Below are 22,364 nucleotides of genomic sequence, written 5' to 3' on the forward strand. Positions count from 1 at the left end.
CAATACGCACTCATATATAAACATGATAGCAATTTATATTATAAATGTTAAAAAAGAAATAAAACAAGAACATAAAAAATTGGAGGAAGATTAAATTTTTTTGTTAAGAAATGTGCGATCTCATATACTAGGATTTGCCATACCATTCGGAAGCAGAAGCTAACCTTTGACCGTAGTTCGCCCACGTATAAGTGCACTTATCTGTCCTTGGATTTTATGTCAAACTATTATTAGTTAATAGTAAGTGTTTAATAGGGTGAACGATGAGAGTTTTGAGATTATAAAATCTATAATAAACGCATCAACTTTCTATGATCTGATCAAAGACAATTTTAATCTTTGCCAATGGCGCACGCGTGCGCGCAAATGTTTATTATATATTTTATTAAATCACAAATTAACAAAATTTTCTGCTTTACAACGGAAAATTTTGATGCTGTATTATCCATGTAATAATGATATAATTTTCATTTTCTCTTATTTATTTTTGCATTAAAATATTTTAAAATAATTAAGAGAACGTATAGAGAAAAGAAAAGATTGTCGGAAAAAAATGCGTTTAAAATTTCGTCTCGATCGGACCAAATGTATGGCACGCATTAAGTTTGTATGAACCAGACCTCGGTGAAGTTATAGTCGGACTATCGATATTGGCCGATATTAATAGACGATGGAAATACAGCCGGGACTAAATTTATTTGTATCAATAACATCCACCGAAAGCAAGCCTGTACTTCTTAGACTGCTCCGCGAACGTCGCAGCAATTTGATACCGCGACTTCTTATAGACGTGCGCGTGATTCGCAAGCTGGATTTATTAATTTTTTTGTCGTCACTTGTAACAGTTGCGATATTTTATAATAATAATAAAACAATAAACTAGTTTTGTCCACTTCACTTTTATACTAATTTTATATTAGCCTTATACTTAGTTTAATCAAGTTTTACATTAGTTTGAAGCGATAATTCCAAGAAAACCGAATTATTAGAGAACCTATTCTCTAATATTTTACGGGGTTCAGAGCACATATACAATTAAATTGGCTTACAAGCGATTTACTTGCCGGATTTGCAATTCACGTCACGATGTCACTTCTGATTGATTGCCGATGTAAACATCCTGCTATTTCGTGTTTGCTCTTGCCTTTTTCCTTTTCTTTAGATTTCTGCGGGAAATCGGTGGATGTACTTGATTGTCTTTGGTGCACAAGTGCGGAAAGAATATCGAGCTAGCGACGCAAGAGGCGCCTCGTGGGTCGCCCCTAAAGGGTAGGAATGGCGTTCGGGATGCGGGGATGGAGATCGTTAGTGGGGGGCGATTGTGTCGCGGTAGTGGAAGCCACCAGGGTGGACTTAGAAGGACAGCGTGGCACGCGCTTTCAGCAAACTAAGGCAGCCACGCTGCCGGTCGCGCGGTTATCTTCTTACCACCCTTTGCAAGTATCGTCGCGATAGTTATCGGTGGCGTACGTTTGCGAGAAGGGGTGGTTCATTCATTGTGCGATTAACCCATTTTCTCCCTAATTTCACTCATATTCATTTCATCTGTATTAGTATTATGAATGCAGTTGAATAATTCCCAAATCTCAGATTAATATCTACGGTGATTTTAACGGTAAACGACCAAAGTAAAAATGAGGCAATGAAAATGTTATGAAAGTAAGACACAAAGAGCAAGATATTCCGTTATTTGAAATTAACCTACAGAAATTGCTTTACACAATATCACGATACACACAGAGGAGATAAATAATTTATTGTTAGACGGAAATGGGTTAATCCGTACGTAATGAAACGATCGCGCACAGATTTTTTTTTTAAGTAAGTGTCTAAGTGTCAACGTGTATATGTTGGACCCGTTTAACAATCGTAATCAGGGGTGCGTTTCATGGAAAAGTCTCATGAAATTGCTCTTCGATGGTGCATGTTACAAATAAATCGAATAAAACATTCGTGCAAGTGGATTGTTTTGAAAGCGTGTTCGTGGATTGCATCTGGTAAAAATTTTGGTTTATTAGTCGACGACACATGATAAATGATGTTGATTTTGAAAATTGACAACACTTATGAACATGAGAATCTTTGAATACCTATCATTGGTTAGGCTAAATTAATTTTAAAAAAACACAATAAAACTGGCATCCGCCAGCAATTTTAATGGAAGATTTAGATTATAAATCATAAATAATTATCAATATAGTAAAGAAATATATTTATCTTGCTTGAAGTATTTTTATAGGTAGAGCTATCTCGTGCGACATTTATCATGCGTGAAACAGCGACGTTATCGCTCAGGCGGCTTTCATTGCGATACTCGATGTACCGTCGACCAGTTAATAAGTATTTTCCGCGCTAATTAAAACGGTGACGACAAAATATGATTCGCAGAGTGCGATTTAATGCGAGATTTATCGACTGATAATCGTATCGCGCGGTCACGCGATTCTGCAATCCTTAAATTCGGACTCACGTTTTCGTGTTATCGGATACAATCCTGTAAACGGACGTGCTCGATATGTAATAGGAATAAAGTCTAGAGCTTGTTGACCGATGCTGATATCTTATAATATATAATATACCGGATCCGCAATTTTACGCCATTTCCAGCATTAATCTCGCTAGCGTGCATTTGTATTGAAATAAGTTTATTACTTTTTTAAAGGAGAATCTTCTTGTGTTCATGGCTTACGGCTACAGGCTTGCAAAGGCAAAACTTCTGCGCCGTTAATTATTTATTAACTTTCAGTGACCAGAATTCGCGGTCGATAGCAAAGCTCATCATTGATTGACGTATAAATTACAATGAGGGCATAATCGCAGTTTCCGTTCGTCAGAACGGAAAACAAAAGAAAACGATCGTTATTCACGTCGCAAATTAACTCGAACATGCATAAAGAGATTGTAATGCGCATTGTTTGTCTCATTGTCGCACGCGAATTAGCGCAGCGTCGCGTAACTTGTTGAAGAATGATAGTCAGATACGGTTAATTCGCTTTATTTCGCTGAATTTCTATTGTTCGTCTTTCTACATTACATATATGGAGTGTCGTCGTGTATATTTTCCTTCCGTTCAAGATATTGATAATTTTCGAGCTATAATGACTTTGAGCTCTCTTGCTCAGTGTATGAAAGAAGAAAAGATTGTAAATAAGAAATACCTTAATGAGACGACGTTCTCTGTGTATAGGTATTGTATAATTAATAACGCATATTTTCCTTTTTGACATATATAGAATATATTTTTTTAATTAATTGATAACTATTTGATTTTATTTAAAAAAAAAGCTGTCTTCATACCTCCTGCAAGGCAGCTATAATTCACATCAGATTAAATTTCTCCCAAAATTCAAGTATTGAACTTTTGTCTGAAACATATCATCAATAATTTCGAAGATATTCGCGAAGGTATATTGATTTAAATAGAGATTTTTCTTTGAAAGCGAAAAATATTTTTTCTACAATGTTTATTCTTTGTTTTCCGAGCATTTGGAATCTTCGAAGCACGTCCGATTTAACAAAATGTTGTCTGTACGTCGCTTTTACTCTCGTCGTGTATAGTGTACTTTACAATTCAGTGATGTGAATCGGCTAATTGCATCTTGTACTTGAGCGTTTCATGTGCGCTAATTTGATAAAGCGAACGATAAACATGATAGTATGTGCCTACGCATCTTCTCATTTGATCTTCTTAAGTCATCTTTTCTTTAGTGATTTTTTATTCAACATGATTTTCTCATTTTTACTTGCTCGCAATCGCTACAAGCTACTAATATACTAATATTTTTATTAGCAAGATACTAACATTTTTATTAAGAAAATATTGGTTATCAAGTCGGAATTCGGACGAAAAGTACATTAAAATATGTGTTGGACGCGCATGTTTTTCTCGAATTAAGGAAAAGCTAAAGAAGCTTGCCTTCTTGCTCTTTGCTCTGCCGAGGCAACCTTTGCTTTGGCGATTGCAATTTCGCCGTCAATCAGTCGCGACATCGGCATCAAGACTCTACAATTTCCGCGAGTACGAGCGCGCACTGACGATGAAAACGTGTCACGGCCGATCGAACCACGTGTATATGGACGCACAATGGCATAACTTACGTGCCGTTGTACTGCGATCAAAGTTGATTTAATCGTAAGTGTCCAGCAACCAACTCTTATTAACGCATCAATAATCGATTTTCTGTCGCTGTCGATTCTGAACGAAATATCCTGTTTACTTACAATTAGTTATATAATTATAATTTTTATTTCACCTGAGTTTTATTTAAAATAATAAAATATGGGATAGTAAATTTTTCGTTTTTACAAGTTTACATGGATTATTTTATCCATTTACAAATCGCACGAAAACATTTTCATCCGCATCCCCGCGATTGAAGATATTTCATCTAGACATGCAGTGGAAAAATTATGATGCTTTTAGACGATATGATAAAATTTTGTTTTACTCCGTATATAATTACCGCGAATAACGTGCTTTTGTGACCAAATTCGGTCGATGAAAATTCACGTTGTTACCGTAAAGAGAAGCAAGTGACATCGTGAAATCATACGTGAATACAGTATGTCTGAATTGTGAACGTCCATTTGCGTTTGGTTTCCTGTCGCTTTTCATATCGACATTGCGTACTCGCGATTACTTTTGACAAAATAGGATAGCTGGCGATAGAAAAATTTGATCGTTTGTTATGGATCGGTTTGAAACTTTAAACAAAATTTTTTATCTATAATGACATTCATAACTTATTTCATTAAGGAAAATGGACATTTTCTCTCGTATTTTGTTTCTGTTTATATCTATTTCTATATAGTGACAATGAAACTGTCCATTTGTTCTATAAACATCTGACAATGAAACAATATTTAAGAATCTTCAATCCAATTTTTGTTGCGCGCTTCTTTACATTCTCTATTTTCGCTATTTTCGCTGCTATAGTCCAAAGCAGGACAGAAACTTTGTACAGAAAACCTTCGATACTTACAATTAAAATTATGTTTAGCAATAAAACGACCTTGACAAATGTAGATCGACCTAATGTTGCCGATACGTCACTACGCTATTACGACCGAACGAATTAATAAACAATAACAATGCAATTTTGATTCTGTGCACATTTTTAGACCTGTTTTAATTTCCTAAATTTAGATTAATCAATAAAGAAATCTATTTAAAAAAATTGCTGGTGGATTCTATAAAAAAAAAAAAGGAATAACATTTTGTCGCAATCTTGATTTGAGAATTCTTATATTAAAATTTTGCTTGACATAAGCTCTATTAACGCGAATCTAAAGTTTAGAATTTAAATTAGAAAGAAGGTGGACTTGCGTCTCCGTTTATGAAAGCGCGTATATCGTTCGTCACATCACGAGCGAGTGCTCGTTTATCCGTCCTAGAAATAAAGACATCCACACGACGAAGGCGTTCAGTGCATGATGATACTGGATGGGAATCGGCGCTCGTAGAGGCGTCCAACAGGAAGATTATGAGCCTGATAAGGCTCTCTACATTGCCAGCACACGTGGAGATTAAGATATGGCCGCGGTAGCTGGCATTTATGGCATTTCAGAAGATCGACACATCAGACATTCCGATCATCGACAACGTGACCAAATGTGAGTTTTAGGAAAGGCACGACAATAATTACAAAGGAAGTAACTATCGATCAAATTTAATATTCAGTTTTTGTTTTTCTTTCTTACTATAATATATTTTTATGTCATTATAGTAAATTTGTTTTACTAATTAGAGGACGTAACTCTAATACACTAAAATTGATCCGTTAAAAGTTGCCTGAAAAAATTCAGACTTATTTCAAGTATTTCGAATATAGATGAGGGAAATGAAGAGTTTTCTTTCAATAAATAGAAGCTTATAGGGATTGTAAGGGTTAACTTGTATGGGCGTATCCGAACAGGGAGCTATAAATATAGACACCCCTTTGGCGCACCCTCACCTCAACTACGTCAACGTGGAACAGCGGATACCGCGTTTAAGAATTCATCTCGCGCCGGGAAGAAAACTTCTACCGTTGTTGCACCGTGCGGACGTCATTTACGCGCTTTACCTTAAAGACCGTAACAAATATAGCCGCCGTTATAAATATATGAAACTCATATCTCGCACACAGTTCTTGCTTCGTACTTTACTGAAAAACTCAGAAAGTATAGGAGAAGTCAACATGTGTGGACATTTACCATCTATAACTATATTCTGCATTTATAACATTTGAAATTTTATTATTTAATATTTTCGAGATAATATTCAAAACATTTAAGGAACATGAAAGCAATAGTCTGTTAGTATTTTATTTAAAATTTCTAACAAAAAAAAATCGAAATTATTGTTACTTTGGAAACGTGACATGTAATATAGAAAGTAATTAATTATTCATAATTCATTAATTCTCATAACATAGCATTGCCAAAGTGTATCAAAGTACTGAATTTATAAAGGTTACGTTTCTTGTTTTCGAAAAAGAAAAAGACGAGAATTTATCGTACTGCAGTGAGTTTGGACCGATATTCTTGGCGATAATTAAATCGACGCACGACGCGAATAAACTTAAATGTAGCGGAAGTGGTGGGTATTCTACTTAGACAGACATAATTCCTTGAAGATAAGTGAAACAATTCTTAGCTATGAATATAAGAATAAAATGACACTTGACTGAAACGCAGCATAAGCGATCATTTAATATTATAATGAATTCGTATTAACTCAAAATAAACTGCACGTAATAGCTCACAATCAGCCATATTTGTATACATATACGACAATTGTGATATTCACAAATAAAGGTGTTATAAATCTTAATCGTATTCCGGCAAAAAGAAAGGCGAAGAAAGAAGGAAGAAAATAACGAATTAATATCTCTACGTACACGAGATTACAGCAATTGTCCCATCGGTTAGATAATCGATTTCCGATATCAAATTGAGCGACCTTCGGACACATGCGAGACATAAGCGTATATTCATTGCGGTGGTATAAGTTATCCATACAATGTTGTATATTAAACCGCAGATATTAACATAATGCTTAATTAAAAAATAATTGTGCGCGACAATTACTTAAAAGTTACTCGTAATTTTTATTTTCCTTTTCAATCCTATCGATACAGTTGTCAATAAACATCCTTGAATCTGACTTTTTCATCTTTGAAATAAAACAGAAAGTGACTTCTCTTCTCTAATTCCTGACTTATTTGCGGATTTTTCACTACTATCAGTATATTATCGAAAATATTTCGATTACCTTTCTTTTTCGTATAGTACCTTATTCTCGCGAGTAATCCTATAGAAAAGCCGAAGCTAAGGGAGATAATAAGACGAATAATAATTAGCAAATTAAGTTAGTAATAGCGCTTGACACGCTATCTAGAAACTTTTGATATCGCCTCTGCTTATTTTCTGTCTCCCAAGATTCTCACTGTTGTTGAAAAAAAGAGAATAGAAGAGAAAAGCTGTGAAGGAACGATCGAGGTCGATTAAAAAATAGATGGATACGCTGCCAAATGCACGTGCAGCCGTGACGAAAATTTGTCATTCGAAAAATATAAATTGCCTCACACTGCTATATTCTAAGCAACGTTACAATATTTCAATATGTGGCAGTTATTTTTAGAGGAAATTAATGGAAGGAATGTTGATTTTAAAGAGAGAAAAAGTACTTATTAATAATTGTCATTTCTTGATCGTTTCTTTGATTTGCTCCACATCTATAAATAAACATTTGTAATCGCGTTCTTGAATGCATGTGACTTGAGCGGCGTGTCTTTCAAATAATGAGTTTTCCAAATCTTTTTAATCTTTGAACTTATAACTTTTCAGTTTCATGTCACGATGAAGGCTTTTTTCTAAGGCTCCTTTTTTTTAAATGTAGTTACTTGTTTGGAATGTTTTATTGATACCGTTCGCAAGACAAATACACAAATTACTTACAGTTTTCTCCCATGTGACTGGAATATTCATCGATCCGTGTCGAGGCACAGTTATTCGCGACGTTATTTTCCATGTCTGCATGCACATCGTTTTCTACTCTTGCCTGTCTATTTCCACCTCTTGCCTTCCTGTAACAATTTCATGTCACGTGTTACTGCGTTAATCCCCGAATGCATCTTCGTGCACAAAGCATTACAAAAATAAAATATATCCTATTTTTTTAGAATTGATAATTATTATTCAAAGTTCTAGCTTAACCGTTTATGGGAAACACTTTAAATAATAATCATGAATAAAATTATATCTCAGCAAATACAGATTATAACTGCAGCAATGTTTCAGCAACATTGTAATATTCCACCTATATTGTACACATTATACAATATTGCTGTTATATAATCTGTGTTTGCTGGGATCACTCACAAATCTGTTTTGCATAATTTCTTATTTATCGCGATATTACGAAAGGTGTTTTCAATCGGATTACGCGTAACAATATTATTTTTTTCAATTAAACGAAGAAAAATAAGGAATATTTTTTTCGCATTTTGCAAAGTTTGTTAGAAAAGCCATAATTGTCTATATCTCGATTAATCAAGAATGTGTCAAAATTTCACAATATTAGTGAAATATTAGTGAAACTGTAGTTTAACTAACCAAAGTGAATTTGTTAGTTCTAATTTCAATAAAATATATCAAAATGAGTAAAATGTAAATTTGCAACAGATTCAATTATTTTATAAAACAAATTTATATATGATGTTATAGTTTCTATATGCCTCCAATTATAACTAAGATAACGGAATACGCTTTATATCACTTTTCTCTTTAGTTCTACGCGTTTCGAAAAAATAACGCTCGCTTGTTTGTACACTCGTCAGACTCATATTTACGTAGCACGCTTCAACTTCCTGGTAATATCCGGTTGAAGTATGCTCGGCAAATTCGCCGGAAATCGCGGACATCAGCGCCCGATTTCGCTAACGTCTGATTTCGTCTGATTTCAATATTTATCTTTATTCGACATCGGAATTAGATGAAATAAAATATGCGTCAAAAGAATAAATGAAGTAATTGAAATCTGTAAACTATTTTTAATATCCATAAAAGTCAGAAAACTTTTGTATAATAGTTTCAGATTTTTTTTTACATGCTTTGTGGATTTAATACGCTTTAAGATAAACTTTGCAGTAGGTTTTTTATAGATTTCACTTTCATCAAGCGTGATTCGAGAATTAATCTCGAATCGATCGATTTTTTCGAATGTTTTATGACCGAAACAACTTTACAATCTACCTACTATAACGTGTGATACAGGATGACTTGGTGCAGTAAAGTCGATAAGGGCAGCGAAAATTGACCAGTAGTTGTCGCCATCTCGCGGTAAAATGGTGAATAAAGTCACCCTTAATGGGGCGATCTGAAAAAGTTCGCGGAGTATGCGCCTTTTGTTTACATCGTTGTCATCCCTTCTTATTTACTGCCATCGAGACCTTCGCGTCAACCTATCGATCGAATTGCGGGACTAATGCGAAATTTTTGAATGTAACTCGATATCGAAAAAAAAAAAATAAATAAAACAGCTTTAAAAGATCATAATTTTAATATTAAAAAAACATACATCGAGAGTTTCTTGTCTCGAAGCATTATTTTAAAACACTTGTTTATAAAATTTTGAAAAATATATGCCATTTTGAAATCGAAGCAATACAATAATCTTTTAACGTAATGGAACATATTAAGTAACGGAGATAATTTTAAATAAATTCTTATTTCTTTAATCGCGCAATAAATTCTTATTTCTTTAATCTTATAAAAATTAGAGATAACAATTAATATGTGTAAAACATAGAGTTTCTACGAATTTACTAAACTTGATTCTCTGCATATTATACTGTTCTCACGCTTCTCACATGTTTTTATTGTTATATAATCTGCACATTTAGCACTAAATGAGGTATACGTAAGTTAGGCTAAATGAGGATAGTTTAATATTTTATACAATGTTCCGATTTTTTATAAATTGTTTTATAATAATGTTCATTTTAATTGAAATTTTTTCTTAAAATTTTTCGCAAAATCAATTATTATACATATAAACGCATGTGTGCAATGCAAATATTTGCTCTCCGTGGCGAATATCTGTGAATATAAGAACATTCGTACGGCATTATTAACAAGCGATTTGATTAGTTATTGCAAGAAAATGAGACGAGAATGATGGTTTATGCGTACGAATAGAATCATCTGTCATAATTAGATTGCAACTTTATCTACAAAGATTTATCTACGCGATTATTTAAAATAATTGCCATAATTCTGTAATTTAACAAAAACGTTTAAAAGAAAGTCATATTTTGTTTAAAAAAAAGTTTTTTTCGTGTAGTACTTGAAATTTGAAGCAGTAAAAGCTTACTTTTCTAAAGAAGACACACACACACACACACACACGCACACACACATATGTTATCTAATAAATTCACATTTAACTCCGTATTCTTCTCAAAAGAAGAGCAATTCTTCACTACGAGAATGGTCAGTAATTCGACACGTGCCAGTTAGCACGATATGTCAATGACGTCATCTACTACTGGATGCGAAATGCGGTCGCGTTTGCAATACCTAAATTATAAAACCCGTCAAGTTACAAAACCCGTGCCATTTAATTTCATGAATTTTATCTTTTCTATTTTTTCTTTTTTTATAATAATATAGAAAGATAGCCTTTACTTCTATTTTTATTAATGTTTTATTAACACTTATATCTCAGGATTTATTGTTCTTTAAATATCTACTTATAATGATTTAAAGGTATGTATTTAATGTATGTAGATGTAAACTCCTGAGAGTTATATTAACAATAACATGAAGAGAATTTTTTAACTGTAAGAATGATAAAAAAAAGTAAAAAAGCGTAATTAGTTAAGCGGATAGAAAATTTCAACATAATTAAGTACTAAATTCGAGCAAAATGATGTAACGTATATATAACGTATGCCGTGAGTTTATCAATTTAAAATGATTTTTATTTAGTCTTTTATAAACAAACTTCTTTTAGGGGTTAATTTTATTTATTAACTTGCGATCAATGAGTGACACCGATAGAACATCAACATAATTTATATTATTATAACAAGTTATAGTGTGGGCATACACATGATTGCTGGGGAACGTGAATCGATGATGACACTGGGAAATAGCGGCGGCAGTTATGTCGGGGAAGGTCTCTTACGTGGATCTTTCTATCGTTACATAAGGAAATAACGTTATGGATTGAGGGAAGAGAACTAGGAACACGTGTATGCGTGCGAGACAGAGAGAAGCGAGGAGAGAGAAATTGGGAGGGATGGCGGCTTGAAGGAAGGGAGAGGGAGAGTAGAGAGGAGAAGAGGGAGAGAGTCCATAAAGTGGTATGTGCGTCATGTCGAATCCATTCACGAGCTTCGGCAAAGATGGGACAAACCAGGTCGCAGGCACAGTTATCTAGGTCAGCTTCTCTACTTCTCACGGTCTCGATGGGAACGGTTAACTTTAGTTACCATGTGAATACGCCGCACGGCATCAATGAAACGTCCAGAATGACCCTGATCTAGGGTCGCCGTTAACGAACTGTTACAGTCACTAGCATGTTGCGCGAAAAAAATTTGAATTAGTTTTAGAATTCGGGATGTATATTAAAATAATACATAAAACATACCTAAGGATTGTAAATTATAATACGTAATGTAGAATATAATAAGGTAGTGGGAAGAGTAAATAGAAAAAGAATTTGATTTATTGTAAATAAATTGTAATGAAGCATTATTTTATTGAAGCTATATTATAATGATCATAATATCAAAATGTATTATCGCACAGAGTCATAATTGTTTGTATTATCTCGGCTCGTTTAACCTCCTGTTGCTCAGAATATAGCTCTCTCTTACATCTTTGTCGCTATAGAAGACCTCTTATTGAGATCAATCGTAGAGTGCATCCATTGATACACGTCTTTCTCCATTGTCTTAACATGAGCGGTCCTTAATAGTGAATCTTTGTCTGGCGTGAGTTTATTGCTCCGTTTCTAAAGACAGAGTGATTTACCAGGATATTTGTTTAAACATGATACTTTTATATTAAACAGAATTAGATTTTAAACAAAAGGACAGTTAGGATAATTGATTTTCCACGTTTATCGTATTGAGTTTTAAAGAGAGATAAATGTATCTTTATGAATCAGATAAGTGATATTAATGTATTTTAATTTTGTAAAATTACATTAGCGTGATTTAATTTATCGCAGTTTGTTTATGGCTTAATAATAGGAATTATCTCAATATAAAAAAATTTAACTTATTTAACTATTTTTGGGATGAGGCGGCAATCTATACAATGTTGGTTTAATTTCACGTTGCATTGTGGATCATGTTTCGGTAGCCCAAATACGCAGATATTCGATGTATCTTAACTTTCGACCGCAAATTTTACCGGTGCGTTACAAAGGATTACTCTCTCCCTTTCTCCCCTCTCTCTCCTCTCTCTCTCTCTCTCTCTCTCTCTCCCTCCCCCTCTCTCGCTCTTTTTCTCCATTTCTTATTGGTTAAAACAATATGGCAACCAACCACTTTTCTATTTGCGCAATCTACAAAAGTCCATGTATTTTTATTATTATTAAGAACATTCTTAAATTCTTTTACCATAGCAGTCTCCCATTTATCAGCATATAGTCCCATTATAACTTTTGGAATAGAAATCTCGGTAATGTTGGCTGTCTACACTATAGCAATAGCATGTAACAATAGAAATGATACAATGTTATATTAGAAGATAAGAAATGATTATAAATTTAATTTGGAAAATCAAATTTATAAATTAACTTTAAATTATAAAGAAAACTCTACATCTTCGTTTTCTTTTTCCAAGTTGAGAGGGACGTCATGAGCTGATTTATTTAGTATTGAGAAATTTCGTAATTTCAAAACATGCAAGACCGATTTAATTATAATAATAAAAATTTGCAAGCATATAAATAAGCACAACTATGATAAACAGAGCGTAAGACAAGAATGTAAGGGCCATGGCACACAGAAAAAAACCTAAGCAATAAGATATAAACAGTAAGCGAATCGACCAATCTCAGTTGCGAACGTAAGGTAATATGTAAGCAGTAAGCAAATCAACATAAATCAATATATTTGATTCTGCTATTTCTAACACTTTACTATTTATGTTTTTCTATGCGATAGGACCTTAATGCAAGTCTAGTTGCGCGGCTAATATGAAAAATCCGATTGCAGCAACTTAACACTTATATTAATAGCGAGAACTCTGATCAACCTAGTGACGAAATGACAATTAAAGCCCGGGGAGAGGAATATATATGGCAGGAAAAATGCAGAAAAGAGTCAGTTAGCCTGGTTATCCAGTTCACTCGGTCCGTCAATTAACTGAAATAATAAACTATTGCAGTTAAAGTGAAAATAAACGTTTATTAAATTCAATCAGAATTAATTGTTTCCCATTTTTTTTGTGGGAGATGAATCTCACAATTAGTGCTAAAGTGATACAATCTCCGATTATGAAAAACGCAGAGTAAGAAAAATACATTTATAACTATATTTAATATGTATACCTTCCAGACGTTTTCAAAACTATATGAAACGTGAATAAAATTCCAATTGCATATTCCAATTTTGTTTAAGCTAATATTAAATAATCTTTTTTTAATTTAGCATAATATTACATTTATAATTTTATGTGCCACATAATACAAAAAATTAAAAAATTAGAAATATGAAATATATTTTGAGAAAAATGTGAAAATGGCATTTTTGGCCCCTTTAATGCATTTTTCTCAAAATTGTAACATGACAGTCAACTTTTGCTAACGGATTCGTGTTCAACAGGGAAAAATACGTTAAAAATGATTATTCACACTCGTGATGAAAAAAAAAAAAAAAATTAAAATTTGTTGGAGAGTATTACATGAGAAAAACAATTATATTCAAATTGTTATATCTCACAAGAAACAAGAAATCATATCGTGAATCAAAATACATTTTAAAGTTAAAGTTAATGTTTTCATGTGGATTAACAAAATAAAGCAAAAAAGTTAACTGTCGCTGCTGCAATGTTTCGGACATTCTCAAAATTTAATTTTTACTTACAAGAAAAACAGAATTCTGTCGCGTCTATCTATCCGTGTACTACTTGCGGATGAGTTACTTATGTAGATACATAATTTTATAAATTTATTTTTTGGTTTAAATTTAAGATATCAATTACACTTTTCTTAATAATTCGAAATGTATCGAATTATTGAAAGTATTAAATAACTGTTTTGTTTTCGATTGCTTATTTTAAAAAAACAGTTTCTCTTTATTATTGTAATAAATAATTTATTATTTTTATATATTTTCTTATTTTAAAATATTCCATTAATATTTGTTCTTAAAAATAATAATGTCTTTCTTTTGAGTAATAACACTTTTAATAAAATAAAACGTTTTCTTAAACGAAATAAATATTTGTTTAAGGCAAAATATTTAATTCCAATGTATTCATTTAATAAAAAAAAAGTTTATCATGCCGTACATGTACATCGTAGCGTAAAATATTATAAATAGAAATGCGTCATATTTCTATTCTAAAATCTGACGTAAATTATAGATTGTCTAAAGTGGGTTTTCAGTATGAATAATAGCGCAATTCAATTTATGGCGTAACTATTATTGAACGTAGGAAAAAAATATTTAATTGTAAATATGCACAATATTATGCACGCAAAATTTAATAATAAATTAAAAAAAACAAATTATATTAAAATGTGCATAATTTCATACAAATTAATTGTTTAAATAAACAACAGATGTTTGGAAAAACTAATTAAACATATAAATTAATATGTTATAATAAATAGATACAATACCTAATGACGTACTTGCTAAATACCTCATAACAAAAATTTCTTAGAATTCTAAAATAAATGAACAATAAATTTCGCAAACATATGACAAGAATTACTTACTACAGCTCTTCAAAAATATTTATGAAGTGTTTTAACATCGCTGTTTTTGTTTTGTATCAATTGAGATTGATACAAAAACACAGTATTCTTTATTATCCTAATTATCATTAATAATAATGAAATAATTACATGCACGTGTTTAATTTAGTTAATTTTCTTAGTTCTGTCGAAGAATTTTTATTGCTTTTTTACATTGTGAGTCATATATAATCTTTGATAATGGTTTTGTTAATCACAAACAAAATTGAAAACAAAAGTAGAGAAAAAAAAAGAAAGAAGAGTGCGCCTTTCCTTTTATTTAATTTTCCTTTGCGCAAACGGGAAGGAAAATTAATTTCTATAGTCTCTCGTTACTCTCAAATAGATTTACTGCTTTTTATTCAATGTTGACGTTGATGTTTCTCACAAAGAATTTCCCGTTGTCTCTTTTCTTCCTTTTCCCGTTTCATAACTAACAATGTCTGATTGAGTAAAAAAAGTTTAAATCACTTGTTTCCAATGGATCATTCAATTATAGGTACGTGTAGTAACTTTTATTATCATTTAGGAATAAAACAATATATATATATATATATATATATATATATATATAGTTAGTTAGGAATTTATTAAATTAACTTCTTGATATTATAATTCAATCATTTTGATTTGCATTGGATATAATGTGTTGATTCTAGCGGAATTTAACGCATATAACATAAGGAGAAGTTAGTGTAATTATTAAATATTGTTAAGATGTATGTAGCATATTCCTTTTTCGGAATATCGTAAATTATTATAGTCTTGCCAGTTTTAAGAACTGAACATCACGTCATGGCTTTGTTCATTTCACTATGTTTTTAGTTTGAAACGGTCCTAGCTTGCTTAGTATAGAACCTATAAATTGCCACGATGCACGCAAGAAAACTCTTCAAAAAAGTTCATTCGTGATAAGTACCGCGCGGCGGTACTTTTTCCTTTGAATGTGATTTCCGTTCATATAATAATTGCGAACCCGATTTTCATTGTAAAGCACAAATTGAATATTTTATGAAACTAGAGACATGTGATAGTTTATTAATCATTTTGACAAATGAATTATATTTATCTTACTCGACTGCTACTGGCAATGAATTGCTAGTACTACTATTGTTTGACAAGACATTTGAGTGTAGTAAATAGAACGGTAATACTACTGCACAAGTGGTATGGCTGTATTTATAATCTGACATGTATTCGTGGTAAATATATATTAACCTCGACTTTACGGCTGAGATTTTTAGTGAATCCAATAATTCTATCATGATGAAAAATGATTGAGAAAATGAATAAAGAAAAGAAATATTGAAAATTAGGAAGGTTTGAAAATTTCGAAGGAAAGGAATTATAGATGCGAAAGAAAACAGCAAAAACATAAAAGAGATAAAGAGATAGAAAAGAAGAGAATGAGCTTAGTTTATTTTAGTTTATCTCATTGTCAGTTTTTCTCAATTTTTCATATATTAATGATAAATTAGTGCTGATACACATGCTAAAAGTACGCTAAGAACCAAAAAAGATAGAATGAAAGAGAGAGGAAGTGGATATGATAAGGGTAGTAGCGTTGTGGTGGGTGGTTAGAATCAAGGGTAGTGGTTGGAATGGAGACTCAAAGTAGGGGGTACGAGATATGGAAGGGGATGTATTGATTGCGTGCGGTTAGTGCAATGAGAAGAGATCCGGCAAAACAGAGAGAGAACAAATAGAGAAATGAGATGTAGATGAGAAAATTGAGAAAAGAAGATAGTGTAAGAAAGAGAGCATACGATAAAGGAAAGGAAAAGTCTTATATAACTGAAATTGCATAATTAACACAAATAAGAAAAGAAAAAGGCACAAGGAAACAAGGTTTATTATTGATTTTAACATGTTATTGACAAAAAATGGATGATAAAAAGAGAAAAGTTGAAATGTGTTGAGAATGAAACATGTGAGCAGAGAGAAAAAGAACAAAAGATATTAATAAAGAAAATAAATCAGACTGAAGAATGTGAATACACACCAGGAAAATATGTAGTTTCAAAGAGAATATAGTAAAAATAGAATATCATTACTATAGAACTAGAAAGATAAAATTACACATTTGCGTAGAAACAACGAAGATTATAGTACAAGACAATTTACAATTAGAGAATACTAGGCGGGAAAGAGATATTAAACATCGGCTATATAATCTGATTTTTTTATTGTGTGGAATAATTTAATTCTTGATATATTTTTATTCTATTTTTCCTTTTTCACTTTTTGTTTTCTACTTTTTGGGAAAAGCAAAAAAGAAGAATAGAAAGAAGTATGATGAGAGGAAAAGGGATATGAGGAGAAAGAGAGGGAAAGCGAAATGGAGAGACAGAGGAGAAACGGGGAGGGGGAGAGAGAAAGAGAGTAGAAAACAAGAGGGTAGGAAGATCAATGTTGTTACGCTGCAACTGCCACATGCGACTATTATTTTCTTTCACTCCGGGAATTCTGTGTGGAAGGAAACTTTCACGAGGCTTTCGTCTATGCGAAATGGTATGTTAGTCAATGTATGTAGGTCGCTTCGTTGCTCGCTAGCTGGTATGAGTCACGAAAGGAGATGCGCCAAATCGTGGAGTTGGACGGGGCAACTCGACAAACGTCAGCATTTACTAAATTTGCAATGCGCTGAGAAATGAAACGACGAATTCTTGATTTGATAAGGGACACAGTAAATTTTAGTCCTCAGCTAGTATATGATTAGTATATGATTTATATGAATATAAATAAATTATAAATCTACATTGAAAAATTAGAAGCTTGATTTTTAATTTATGAATTGATATTCTTTTTTTTAATTAATTTAAAATAGTGTACTTAAATGATGTACACATTATTTTTAATTTTATTTGTAAAATTTTTTCTGGATTCGTTTAATTGAACTGATACATCATTGATAATTGATATTGCATAATCTATCCGTAAAGTCATCACAGTTTATTCATACAATTTCCTATGTCAAATTTGGCTAGAGTTGTTAATATATTGATAGATATTAATCATTGAACATTTATCACATCATGATGAAACATAACATACAATGCTACAAATTGTTTTCTTTTTGCAATTACTTTTCTTTTTCGAGCAATAACAATATGCATTATATGTATTTAGAATTCATGTGATTATATCCGAAATTTACAATATCTAGTAATTCTTAAATTGCTTTTTCTCTTGTGATCTGCATTCCTAAAAAAAATGCATACATAAATGATGTGCAGTGCATCTTCATTGTATTCTTGGGCATTAGTATGGTTATACGTATGGTTATACGCATGGTTATACGTTGGATAGACATGAAAACTTATATATTATCGTTGTTGTTGGTCATCGACGACGACGATGGCGACGATAGTGAAACGATATCGTATTCACCGGTACGAGGACCCCGTTTGTCTTCGATTTGTCATCATCTCTTCCTGTCCCATCTCTTTCTTCATTATCTCCTTCACGTGCAAACTGCTCACTTTTTTCGCAACATGTTAATCTTCTCTCATCCTCTACTACGAGCGGTCTGCTTTATCCGCAGAGGAGGGAGAAGAAACTCAAGGGTGCAGGAGTAGGTTGCAAGAGCATACTGAGTGAGATGGGATGCACCTCGCTATCCCAGTTTGATTACGCAACAATCATTGATCTCTTCGGTCTGATAGTTAAATCTCAGGCTTTCTTGAAGTGAAGTTAGATAAATCGTTAGGTGAACCAAAATATGTTGTCTATACATTCGAATATAAATGATTTGCAGAAGTAAACCGAGATGATATTTTTGTTAAATGTTAAAGATATTAGAATATATATGCTAAATTTTATTTATCTATTTAATCATTTATTAATGCATTTGGTCTTGGTTTTTGTTAATCCAGTGAGACGATAAACATATATTATAGCAATGTAATTGTTTAAGAATTAATTAGCCAAATACTATTGTTATTCAGCTCTTTTCGACTTATTTTAGTATTAATTTATGAAATAAAAAATAACTTGATAACTTATAAATAAGAGAGATTTTATCTCTGATAAAATAATTTGTACTTTATTCTATAAAAAAATTTCTTAAAAAATACGTTAGCGTATATACATACTACTGTAAGTGTACTATTGAGTGATGCAACATATTAGTTAAATTCTTGCATACATTATAAAAATATTTAATTATTTTAAGAAATTTTGTTTTATACGTAATTCTAATAATAATAAATGATCAAATCATAAAAAAGATATTTTGAAACATGTATTTTTAATTAATAGTAATCGAGGGAAGATGAAGAAAAATTTAAATATTAACTCACAAAATATAAAAAGTCAGAATGAAGAATAATTAAAGGATAATTAAAAAAAATCCATAGTGCAACGAAATAAAAAGTTGAAGACATTTAAAAGAAGCATGTAAAAAAAAAAAACTAAAGGATTCCTAAACGGAAGCTCAAAAACTATGCATGAAAATACACGCTTACGGTGGTACGCTAGACTTTGTGATCAGGACAAACGAGACAGCGGTGAAGATACAATTCTGTGCAGTGTAGTGTGGCGTGGCATGGCGTAGCGTAGTATGACAAGGCATGGTCGAACACAGGGATGTGCAATTCTGGGTAGGGTGAATAGAACAGAAAGAGAAGGGTTTGCACGAGAGAGAGAGAGAGAGAGAGAGAGAGAGAGAGAGAGAGAGAGCCAGCCGAACGTGGGGTGGTGAAAGGAAGAGGACATCCTCGCGCAGAGGGACGCGCGCAGCTTTCTGGCCGCTTTAGTGAGCGAAGCGCGCGCGAGACGAGGAAGAAGGTACGGCGGAAGCGAGTCGCTTCTGCTTCGATTCGCGATACTCCCCTATGCGTCGTGCTCCCACCACCGGCGACCTCCACCACCTCTATTTAACTATAGCGAGGAAGAAGAGAGAGAGAGAGAGAGAACGAGAGGAATACATGGGGTAGAGTGAGAGAGGTGAGGAACCGATAGGAAGCTCAGCACGGTGAGTCTTCAGACGAGCTCTCGTCGGCGTACCGCAAAGGTGGAGCGGTGGAGCCAAGAGAACGTTAGCTGGCCTCCCCTCGGTCACTCCTCGTGGTGGCCGTAGAGATACGAGCACGAGCGCCCGCGCCGTACGACGTGAGCGAGAGGAAGAGTGGCCCGAGCCGCGGGCGGACGGACGGACGGTGGTGCCAGCGCGCACGAGTGCCAGTTTCGCGGAGGAGTGCGTGCGCGAACGAAGCCGCCGCGGCCTCTCCGGTACTCCGGTTGGCGTTGGCGGCGGTGCTGAGAGTGCAATCGCTCACGAGATTACGAGGTGCAGTGAAGTGAGGCTCCGGAAAGGCGTTGTCATCGTCATCGTCATCGTCATCGCAAGGAAGACGCTACCCTCCTAACGATGATTAATCTGAGGCGGGTTGGACGGACGTCGATTCGCTGGTCTCGTCTCCATAATTGAATCAGTCAGTGATCGACGATAATCAGTGAAATCAGTGTGAATATCAGCATTAATTGTCCTGAAAAGCATCCTTCACCTTGCTCCGCTACGCGTTCTACCGCATTGGAGTCTTCTTTCGGAGCAGGGCGTAAGACGTGATAAGGGTGGGAAAGACCGAGACGAAAGAGACCCGAAGGAGAATTAGAAGAGTGGAAAAGCGAGAGACAAAATACGGAGTAATCAGGGGAAAAAGAGAGAGAAGGAGGAAAAAGAAAGAAGAAAAGTGGACGAGTGATAAGAAGAAACAAGAGAAAAGGGTCGAAGAGCCGGGAAGAGAATATACAGAGTCAGCAGCAGGAGCAGCAGCCATTTTGGTCGTGTGTGTGGTTCTGCGCTGCCGCCGCTAACTACCTGATCACAACTGATCATTGGTGATCTCGATAATTTGGTGATCTCGTATTGGATAATATCTTCGTGGTATACAGTACATATTCATTGACAGAGGGATTCACTCAGAGAAAGGGATTGTTACGCAATGAGAAGGAGAGAACGACTCGAGGAAGTGTGTGTGTAGAAGAAGGAGCGGGAGACAGTGTGAGCAAGAACAAAGAAGAGTGGAGAAGGGCGGCGAGGGTGGCGGGGTGGGACCATCGAAGGGTGCGTGTTGTGCGGGGGTGCACCGCTCTCCGGTGGCATGGGGCTCGGGAGGGGGACTCGCCCCCTCTCGTAACCGCCGCGAAGCGCCAAGATTTCCCGCATCGAGTTCATCGAGAAATGGGGGCTGACCCCTGTCCTCAAACCGAGGCAGGACCTACGCCCCCACCGGAATGGTGCGGAGGAACACGGCGACACGAGGTAGGCCGAGCCGAGCGGCCGCATTCAGTAGCGAAAATCGACATAAGACTAAAATGTGATAAATATGTGTGCTGTCGATGATAGATGACAGATCATTTAAATATACATAGCGATAATGATAGCTGGATATATTCTTGTCAGTCGGCATAAACTATTATTTATGAAATTCTTCAGTTGTAAATTATAAAGAAGTTTAGTTTCTTGAATTGATTGTACATGCTAAATTATACATACAATCTTTCTGTGGAAATTAAAATCTTGATAAAGCTGCTGCACTGCTGCACAGTGATACAAGCAGACGTAAGACTAAACTATGGTGTAACGATAAACAGCAGGTCATTTAAATGTGTATAGAGATAATGAAAAATGAAAATATCCTCTTTCCAATTATCGCTAATAGCGGCTGTCGTAGTGCGCTATGTTAAGTTTTAGAAACTATTGAGTTACAAAATATTTGACTCTCAAAGTTTTGGGATTCATAAGAATATAAATTTTAATAAAACGCTTGCGATATTAAAATCTAGGGTTCATGCATTCTTAGATTCATAAATTTATAAATCTAATAATATTAAAATTTTTTTTTAATTTGAGATTCTTGGACGTTAGGATTGTGATTGTTGATTTGCATGCAAACAATAAAGTAGATTTATAAAAGTTATAGTACGCACCAAAAACGAGCATTGGAATTTCGCGGCACGCTTGACTCACTATAGTTTTTTCTTATGTGAACTTTTATCATCTCTTTTGGAATTTTGTTTCTATAAAGAAAACCATTTATGTTTCCCTGAAACATTTCGTTCTTGTATACATTATTTTATATGTAATCATCAACATTATCTTATTCTTATCGACATCGCTCTGAGCATTATATTATTGATTATTTTAAGAATTTGAAATACATGCATAATTTTTAATTGAAATTTAAAATTTATATTTTAAAATTCAAAACGTCCAAGTTTTAGGATTAAAATAATTATAAGTAAATATGTTAATGTTATCTAAAATATAAAGTTGCTATTAAGTTGATTATAAAATCGAAAATAGAAGAAAATATTTGTAAAGATCTTTTAAGAATTTGATGAAACAGAGTTAAATATAATGGAATCTTCTTGACTGTGGAGGACATTTATTGTG

General features: G+C 33.6%; 1 protein-coding gene across 13 annotated transcripts in view; it reads left to right on the plus strand.

Annotated features, from left to right (window-relative positions):
- Positions 1–22,364, plus strand: part of LOC105455245 (potassium voltage-gated channel protein Shaker) — a 67,929-nt gene that overhangs the window by 24,552 nt on the left and 21,013 nt on the right. Inside the window, exons 1-3 of one of the 13 annotated variants that reach the window (XM_011698429.1) lie at positions 1,410–1,659; positions 1,809–1,997; positions 5,310–5,613. The exons of 11 other annotated variants lie outside the window; for them this stretch is intronic. In XM_011698429.1, coding sequence (XP_011696731.1) covers positions 5,534–5,613 — 80 coding nt within the window. In that variant the 5' untranslated portion in view covers positions 1,410–1,659; positions 1,809–1,997; positions 5,310–5,533. Of the gene's footprint in view, positions 1–1,409; positions 1,998–5,309; positions 5,614–22,364 lie in introns of those variants that run through there. One more of the 13 variants, XM_011698428.1, reaches the window with a different exon arrangement.

This window comes from Wasmannia auropunctata, unplaced genomic scaffold (assembly GCF_000956235.1).
Source record: "Wasmannia auropunctata unplaced genomic scaffold, wasmannia.A_1.0 LD335903.1, whole genome shotgun sequence".
Lineage (NCBI taxonomy): Eukaryota > Metazoa > Arthropoda > Insecta > Hymenoptera > Formicidae > Wasmannia > Wasmannia auropunctata.